The sequence below is a fragment of the Lepus europaeus genome, chromosome 15 (genome assembly GCF_033115175.1).
Source record: "Lepus europaeus isolate LE1 chromosome 15, mLepTim1.pri, whole genome shotgun sequence".
Classification (NCBI taxonomy): Eukaryota; Metazoa; Chordata; class Mammalia; order Lagomorpha; family Leporidae; genus Lepus; species Lepus europaeus.
In genome coordinates this window covers 54,595,673-54,605,056 of record NC_084841.1, presented here as the reverse complement: position 1 = coordinate 54,605,056, position 9,384 = coordinate 54,595,673, and the positions used below count along the sequence as shown (strand labels likewise).

Sequence of the window (9,384 nt, the reverse complement as noted above, 5' to 3'; positions counted from 1 at the left end):
AGCCTTACTATGATAATTTCCATAATCAGTTTAACAAATACGAATCTTAGAATGAGTTCCTCTAAGTAGGGAAAACTATGCGATGCAGGTCCTGAACATCACAATACTGTGATGCTGTCCCCATTCTTCTTATAATCTGCAATAGAAGAGAGTGATGGAAGAGGCCAGTCCTCTCTGATGGTAGAGATGAAGTTCGTGGGCTGTCTAGTCACATGACTGGAACTCAAAGCCCAGTCCTGGCAATCAGTAGGGTTAGCCTTTTTTTAATTTTTTTTATTATTTATTTATTTATTTTTTGACAAGCAGAGTGGATAGTGAGAGAGACAGAGAGAAAGGTCTTCCTTTTGCCGTTGGTTCACCCTCCAATGGCTGGCGTGTTGCGGCCGGCGCACCGTGCTGATCTGATGGCAGGAGCCAGGTGCTTCTCCTGGTCTCCCATGGGGTGCAAGGCCCAAGCACTTGGGCCATCCTTCACTGCACTCCCGGGCCACAGCAGAGAGCTGGCTTGGAAGAGGGGCAACTGGGACAGAATCGGTGCCCCGACCGGGACTAGAACCCGGTGTGCCGGCGCCGCAAGGCGAAGGATTAGCCTGTTGAGCCACGGCGCCGGCTATTAGGGTTAGTCTTTTAACCTGTCTGAATCCTGATTTTTCCCAATTTATACAGCAAGGCAACATAGAGCTCAAAGGGCATAGAGATTAAAGTTAGAAGATGCACATCAAGGATAAAGTGTGAGACTTGGCTCCTGATATACCTGCCACAAACAGTAGCCACTACTAACACTTCCTTTCTGTTCAATTCAGTACATAATTATTGAGGTCTCCCATGTGCTTCGTCCTAGAAGTAGAAACAAACCAGAACATGGAGTCCTGTTACACGGCAGGGCAATTATAAATGTTAGCCTACATTTCTCTTATTGACAAGAAAACAACTGGCAAAGCAGTTAAGATGTCACTTGGGACACCCACACCCCATATCAGGGTGCCTGGGTTCCAGGGCCAGTTCCCCTCCAGGTTTCAGCTTCCTGCTAATGTGCTTGGGAAGCAGCAGGTGATGGCCCAAGTGTTGGGTTCCTGCCACCCATATGGGACGTCCAGATTGAGTTCCAGACTCCTGACTATAGCTTGGCTGGCCCTGGCCGTTGTGAGCACTTAGGGCGTGAACCAGCACATGGGAACTCTTTCTTTCTCTCTCTGCCTTTCAAATACAATTAAAACAAAAAATAACTTAAAAATGTAGAAGATAGGATTTTTGTTTTCACCATAAATAAATATTAAACGTTTGAAGATATAGATCTATTCACCCTGATTGGATATCAAACAATGTGCATATGTATCAAAACATCACATAGTATTCCATAGATATGTATAAATGTTATATATTTGTTAAAAACATTTTTTATATTGAAAAATGGGATACTCAGAGGTCTTGGAGATTAACAGGGAAGACAGACACACAGAAACAGATAATTCCAAAATAAAGTCTTACCAAGGAGGAGCCCAAGTCAGTGTAGGCACGACTTCCTGTAGATATGTGTAGATACTTGCAGAGCTACAGTTACCTAGGCTGCTAGGTTCTGGGTATGGTTTCAGTGTGTTCCCCAAAAGATACTGTGCTGGAAGCTGGGTCCCCAGTGGAGCAGTCTGTGGTGGTGAGACCTCATGGAATGTGCTGAGGTCACAATGGTAAAGCACTAATGTTCTTTCAGGACCCCACTTAGTTCTGTTGAGAAATTGTTGTTGCCCCTGAATTCTGCTGGCTTCCAGGCAGGCCATATGATCTCTTGCACATCTACTATGAAGCCCTGACCAGGAGCCAAACACACGGGGTTACTTTTGGCCTCTAGAACTATGAGCTAAATAAATTTCTTTATCAAATGTACAGCCTTGGGTATTTTGTTAGACCAACAGGAAAATGGGTTCATAGGTTAAAAGCATGATTAAGGAGATGGTCTTATACCATAGAATATGAGTATGGGAGCTGTTTTCAGGTTTAACACATGGTAGGAACATGGGATGCTTGCATTTGCAAAACATCTCTCCATGGACGTTGCGAAGAACAGACTGATTGATAGGGATAAAGGGTGGAGGCAGGGAACCAGTTAGCCAACTATTGCGTTATTCTTGGAGATCATGATGGAGAATAAACTAAGGCTACTGGTGCCAAGAAAGGGAATGGATTGCATAGAAGAATGTTTTTGCAAAATCAATGAACTTGACCTTTTAGATGTAATGGGAGAAAGAGTTTACATCTGGCTTGGAGGGAAGATGAGGAACACAGTGTAATTTGAGGGAAGGAAACACAGCAGTGTTTTGAGTGTGAGGTGGAGGAATCAAGTGGAAATGCCCAGAAAGAGATATTGAGAGGCCGGGAGTGAACCCTGGGCACTGTCAGTATTTAAGGGGACAAGGAGGAAGCAGGCATTCCCAGAACACGTCAATGAAGGCGAGAGCAAACTGCAAGTGAAGCATGTCAGGGAAGACTGGTGTACAAGGGGGGCATGGTCTACCTAGGTGATATCTTGAATGTGGTCGACTCCGAGGCCCATGTCACTGGAGGCCTTCATAGAGCAAAGCTGACAGAGTGGTGACCTGAAGCCAGATTTCAGTGGAGTGAGAGGTGATATGAAGACGGGAGATGCCAAGCGCAGACTATCCTTTTGGGAGCTGAAGTAGGGAAAGGGCTCTCTCGAGACGATGGTAACGGGCGAGGCCATGCGGGGAGGCAGCACCACAGACAGAGGCCACCTCTGAGCTTGTAGGGAACTTGCTGGGTGTGAGTGTGGAAGTTGTTCTGCAGGTGAGGAAGAAGGTTGGCAGGAAAAACGGGAAGCAGCCAGATTATTTTGAAGACTGGACTGTTTTTAGAAAAAAATCATTCCATGCAACAGAAAATCATTCTATCAATTTGCAAAAACCCGTACTTTTCAAAGTAAGATTGGCTAATACTCTATATTTTTGAAAGTATATGTGTATATTGGAAAAACCAGCCATTGTCTTTCATGCTAAATTTTTATTCAAGGTTATGCAACTGCATAAGTATAAATATTTATTCAATGTACAACAATGATGACATCCATAGGGAATCTCTTAGAGAAAATAAGACTGCAAACACTTTATTGCACAGATCCTAACAAACTTTTAAGCTGGTAAATCTACAGCTGGGAGTACTACCGAGGGACACATCTTACAATCACACAGAGACTGACCAAACAGAACACGGGAGAATTTCTACCAGCTGATTGGAGAGGTTTACAACAACAAACGAGTATTACATGAATGCAATCTTAGGTACTCTTGACTCATCCAAAAATGCAAAAACATATTTGGCAGAAATGATAATACACTATACAAAATATACATAAAAATATCATTTGTAAACAAGCAGCTAGTTGTGCTTTAAAGGAAACTGGACAGTTAAAAAAAGCAAAGGCTGTAAACCATGACCTACCTCCCCCATAGACCTGTCTCAGTGTCTGAGTGTAGAAGAATTGGATTCTAATGACCACCAAACACAGATACGTATTATAAATGTTGAGACCATTTCTGAAAGTCATTGAGGTTCTTGTAAAATAGTTGTTTCTTCTACACGTTCACATGGTAGTGATGGGGAATGGTTAAAACCACATGAAAAAAAAAATCAGAGGCAAAGAAGAGGACACTTTATTTTTTTTGCCATCACCAACTCATTTTATAACAAAGGACAACTGAGTTATGCCTTTGTCTTTGGAATGGAGTTTACAGCTCTGCTGGATGATTTATAATCCATAGGCTGTAAGACGACGCTGTGCTTGGATAAACAAGTTTATAGCAAAAAGATACTAAGACATCCTTGAGGGACTTTGGGTGCTGCATTTGTTATTTACTGGTCTTTTTTTTTTTCTTCTAAAACAAAATAAAATCCAGGGGTGGATCCCAAGCATCTTAAACTTATCTGTGTTTTCTCATAGTGCCTTAGTACTTATGTCAGTAAGCGTTACCTGACAGCACAAAACAAGCCATCAAAAAACAGCCAAAAAAAAAAAAAAAAAAATCAAAACCCCTTAGCTAAAATGATTTGACAAATTCTACATAGTTTACGGTATATAAAATTTAAATAAGGCTTAGCAAAAGTAAAAAGGATGGTCACATTCAAGCACCAAGTAGCTCCAACAAGTCTCTTTGTTACAAAAATGCTGCTCTTTATTAATACAGTGGTTTTTTTGCATACAAATAAAGAGATCATGTTATGAAATGTATGGAGCTACTCGATGCATCAGAAAAGAATGTGAAACCCAGGAACTTGCTAAAAACAGCAAGCTTCATCTACAACATAAGGCCCCAGCTATGTACTAAAATGTATCTGATGTCCTGATTATTCCTTAATATATATGCTATGATGCCAAAAATCCGCCCCCCAGTCTTTCTGCAAAAAATAAAAAATAAAAAAAAGCCAATTTAAAACCTCTTCCAATGCCCGATGCTCCACCTAAGCACTAGCAGCCTGTGTGCGGTCGGTCATCTTCCTGTGTACTCGATGGCAGGGCTGGCGCGGGAGGGGCCGCTATGAAATGTGTGCTTCTTGGACTAGTCGCTCACAGCGTGAAGGCCTGAGTTTAAGAACTTGAAAGGAAGCGAGAGAAAGACAACAGAAATGAAGTTGACGCGGGTTAGATTAGCCCCTGCCCTGCCTCAGGGGGAGACCAGACACACAGCTGCAGACAAGGACAACTGGCCTGGCGGACATTCGGACCCCAGGTCCAAGTGTCCTGTCCGTCAGGGCGGCTGCCACTTGCTAATCGCTCCATTTGTCCCTGGAGGACTCCAGACGCAGCGCTCAGAGTGGCTCCTGCTTTGGCCCTGGAAAGATAGGTAGCCAGATACAGTGCTATCAGAAACTCCGGTTCAACATCCACGTAAAAACTCACAATCTACTGTGTTTCAGGCCTTTACCTCTAGTTAATGTTTGAGCTTAGAAAAATGGAGCCTTGAAATACCCTCTTCAACCACAGAGCCAAACACGCAGGTGGATGTGTATATACACGAATATGGATGTATCCCTTTATTACATACACCCGGTTCTGACCATCTTGCTTCATTCTAGATAAATGCTAAAGCCAAGATCTCATTTAAAAAGAAAAAGGGGGGGGGGGGGCTGTCGTCCACGACGCCATCAGCAGCAAGGTATACACTCTACACCCCCAAACCAGACACGTGGCTAGGTATTTACAGAGCTCTTTCTCCTCTGCCACCCGCAACTCGTGCAAAGCTGTCTTCTTTTGCACACTCTCCGGTAGCAGTTTTCTCGGTTACAATCGGGAAGGCATCTGGAAAGCGGTCCCCGCCCCCTCTCGCCGCTGCAGCCCCCCACCCCCACCCCAGCCAGCGCTGCTTTGGGAAGGCAGGCAAGGCGCCCCCGGCCCCTTAGGCGGCCTTTTTGTGCGGGCTGCTGCGCAAACTCTCTTTCCCCCGCCTCTGCCGCACCACAAAGTCCTTCTCGTTTGAAAGGGCGATGGGGCGGTCCGTGCTGGCGGCCGGGACCGGCTTGGCGGCCTCTCTGCCTGCGTTCTGCTTCCTGCTGGGGGCAGGCTCGCTGGCCCTGGTCTCCCCAGCCGCAGCGGTGACCGAGGGCGCCCGGTCCCGGGGGCTGGCTCTGTCCCACGCCGCGCTGGGCTCCGGGTGATGCGGCTCGGAGGGCAGGGTGGAGACGCGGAAGGAGGGCAGGGAGTCGCTCTTGGTCATGTGGGTTCTGCCGTCCCCAGCGGCTGGGGCCCTGCGCTGGTCCCTGTGGCTGGGGATGGCGAGCTCCACGGTGCTGGTGCCCGAGCTGGCCTTGGTGGAAGCAGGGTCGCTGGCGGGCGTTGCGGCCTCTCGGCCTGCGGGCCTGGCCTCCGGGAAACTGCAGGAGGAGCTCAGCGGCTTCTCCGGCAGGGCAGAGGATCGCAGAGCGCTGTGCCCAGAGGCCGAGGGCGACCGCTTGATGCCACCAGGCTTGGCGGCCTCAGCCTGGGCCTTCGGGGCAGTGCTGCCTTTTCCCTTGGCTTCTGGGCAGCCCTTGCCTGCCCCTGCAGTGGGCCTCTCGGTGCGGACAGGGGACAGGCTGGCCTCGGGCTTGCTGCTGTCTGCAGGAGCGTAAAGTGCTTCTGGGACTTTCTTTGCTTCCGGGGCTGGCGGGCTGGGGCTTTTTTCTATCTGCCTGCACGGAGCCAGGCAGTCTTTCACAGTGGCTGCTTTGGGCTGCTTCGGACACAGGCCTGGCTTGTCACTGGCAGCGGGCAGCTTCGGGTCTGCTGGCTGGTGGAGGCCCAGGTGTCCTTGCTTGGGGCACTGCGCAGGCCTCTCCAGTGCCTCCGGGGGCCGCCCTCCACTCTGCGGTTGCAGCCTGGTATCTGGCTGGCCCCTCTCAGTCTGCAGGGGGCTGGAGGGCCCACCTGTTCCCTGCACAACCACAGTGCAGGCTCTGTTCTGGGCGCCCGGGATGGCGGTGTCCGTATCCGGCGCAGCCTTGCCTTCCTTGCCAGAGCTGGTGAGGGCCTGAGAGGCAGGCTCTTTGCCCTGGGCAGTCCCAGTGACGCTAAGTTTCACGGAGGGCAGGGACCTGTCTGGGTGCTGTGTCTTTGCAGGGCTGGGCTCAGGGCCAGACCGGGGCTTTTGACCACTGTTCTCGTTGTGCACTGAGGGAGGCTTGGGAGGGTCTTGGAGGCCTGGCCTGGGTTCTGCAGCGGCGGGCTTGGTCCCCAGCTCTCTACCCGAGGTGTGGCTTGGGGAGCTGCTGGGCTGCCCTGCGGTCAGGAGGGCCGTGTCTTTGGTGGGCAGTAGGGGCTGAGGGCTGCTGTTGAGAGGCCTTGGCGGAGGCTGCTCCTTCCGTTTGGGCTCCTTGGGGCTGTCCTTCTGCAAACACAGGAAACTGGCGAGCTTTTCATTCTTGCCATTGTCACTTGCAGGTGGCTGCAGGCAGTGCCTAGCAGGGGCGGCCTCAGCCTTGGGCTCCAGGCAGCCTCTGACCTTGCCCGGCTCCTTGATGCAAGAAGTCCCAGCTAAGGAGGAGGATGCTTCCTCCCTGGGCAGCAGCCTCTCCTCATCCTGGCCATCCTTGTGGTTTGTTTTCCTGCAAGGCCGCAGCGACGCCTTCTCTAGGGCCGGGCTCTGCACGTGCAAATCCGGGCAGGTCCGCGCCGCAGAGGGTTGACTGGGGGAGTTGTCGCTGGATTTAGCAGCAGCTGGAGGACACAGCTCCCCAGAGGGGTGCCTGGGTCTATCAGCCCTGGAGGTGGGCCGCTCGCTTCTGGCTGTGGAAGGGCCCCTCTCAGCTGGTTCCCTTGGGCCCGGCTTCTCCCTGGAGGGGACCCCTTCGGGAAGAGGCGGCCCGGGCGGCCTGGCTGGGTTGGTGCCTTGCAGGCTCTGCGAGGGGCACGGGAACAGCTTGGTGTCGGTGGGGGTGGGCCGACCGTCTCGCTGCTGAGCATCCCCTTCTGTGACTGTCGCTGGGCTCCTGCCAGCAAGGCGGGAAACCTTCCTGTCCCGCTTTAGGTCTGGCTCGGGCAGCGGGGTTCCAGGTGAGGTCTGGAGGCTCCAGCCGGGCGGCAGGAACCGAGGCTCCAGCAGGTAGGCCTTACTCACCTTTACGCTGGCAGGGGAGGGCTCCACATCGCCAGTCGGGCTGGGGCTCTGGACAGACTCTGGGGACAGCGCCTCTGTCTTGGAGGCCTGGGGTCCAGACAGGAGAGCAATGTCCAGAGTGCCTTCAATGGGCTTCAGGCACGAGACGGACCTTCCTTCCAGCTTATACTCGGAGGGGCTCTTCCTGACCGGGGACTCGGGAGCTGCCAAGCCCTGCTTCTCCGCTCCACTGTCCACTCGGCCGGCTAAGGCCTTGAGAGGAACAAAGGAGACGGTACTCATCGGAGCGGCATGGGTGCTGCTGATAAAAGCCCGGCTCTCGGCGGCGGCCATCGGGGTCTCCTGCTGCCCACCCACAGGTCGGCTGGGGGTCCCTGGCACGCATTCGTGGGTGCTAGATGTCACCTTGGGCTTCAGCCCGGGCCCGAGGCTGTCATCCTTGTCTTCGATGGCCATTTTCTTCCGGAGGTAATCAATATTGGTGAGCTTGCTGTCCAGCTTCTCGCCACGGAGGAGCTCCTTGGCCTGGGAACCCTTCTCTGTGTTCTCACCCCGCCCGGAGGGGGTGGCCCTGTCGGCCGAGGGACAGAGTGTGTCCTGCAGGGGGCCAGCAGCAAGGGCCCGTTTGGAGTCCTCCGCGTCCTGGCTATGCTCCCTGGATGCCCCGTCCGTGGCCACCCCCTCGCCGACCCGCACGCTGGCCTGTTTGTGTAGCGCATCTCTGAGCAGGCTGCCCAGGGCCGGGGCCTCTGGCCCCATGGCTTTGCTTTCGAAATGAGTGGATCGTTCTAAAGTCTTGGGATAGACTTTCTTCTCTCTCTCTTCCAGCCGGGAAAGAGCATGGTTCTCCAAATCGCTACGGAGGCCAGGGGGTTTCTGGTGGGATTCTTGTTTCTCCGGGAGGCCGTCTGGTTTCTTGACCACCACCTTGGCCTTCAGCTTGTCCCGATCCAGGTCGTCCACGGACTCTTGGCGGCCCAGCTTCCGGGAGACGGGCCGTTTCAGGCAGCCCTGCTCCACGGGCCGCGCACGGCTGAGGGCCGGTGCGTCGCACACGCTCTCTTCCAGGCTCTGCAGCGTCGCCTCCCGCTGGGACTGCTCCCGCTGCACCTCCTCCTGCGTCACCTCCAGGCTGTGTTTGCGGGAGCACAGGTGCTTCTTGTCACTGCCATAGGAAGGCGACAGCTTCTCCTCGGACTGCACGCGCTTGAGCAGCGGAGACCGCGGGGGCTCGGCGCTCTTGGGCCGCACCACGTGCCTGACGATGGTGGGAGGGGAGTGCATCTTGCTGGGAAAGGCTTGTGCCATCTTGGCACTGCCCAGCGAGTGTCCCAGCAGCGGGGATGGTGACCGCTGAGGGGAGGTGGGCTGCGGAGTCGGAGAAGGCGTCCGGGCCAGCGGGGACAGGGGGATGCTGCCGGCTGACTTCCGGCGTCCGGAGCGGTAGCGCTGCCCACTGAGCTTGGGGGCCAGGCCGTGCAGCGTGCTGGGCCGGATGTGCCCGGACCCCGCTGGGGAGTTGGGGGCACTGGAACTCGGGGAGCTGCTCTGGGAGGAATTAGTGCCTGCGGGTGGAAAACGAGGCTGTGAGCACCCAGGTTCACCTTCCCTGTACTCATCCCACTTCCAGCCCAGGCTGTTTGAGGTAAGGCTAGAAAGGATCAGCCCCTCGTCCGAGCCTCGAACCAATGCAATAAACACTGTATACGAAACCTCCCTACGCCCAGGCTTAGCCCATCCCCCATGTCGTATGTAAAGGGAGCAGAGTAACCCCCTCGAAAGACCT

The 9,384-nt window shown here is 53.0% G+C and overlaps 1 protein-coding gene across 8 annotated transcripts in view; it reads right to left on the bottom strand.

Moving 5' to 3' along the window:
- Nucleotides 1–3,005: 3,005 nt before the first annotated feature.
- The window catches only part of MAST4 (microtubule associated serine/threonine kinase family member 4), a 634,279-nt gene continuing 627,900 nt past the window's right edge, over nt 3,006–9,384 (bottom strand). For all 8 annotated transcript variants that reach the window (XM_062212152.1, XM_062212154.1, XM_062212153.1 and 5 more), the window contains one exon: nt 3,006–9,163. In XM_062212152.1, coding sequence (XP_062068136.1) covers nt 5,403–9,163 — 3,761 coding nt within the window. In that variant the 3' untranslated portion in view covers nt 3,006–5,402. The remainder of the gene's footprint in view (nt 9,164–9,384) is intronic.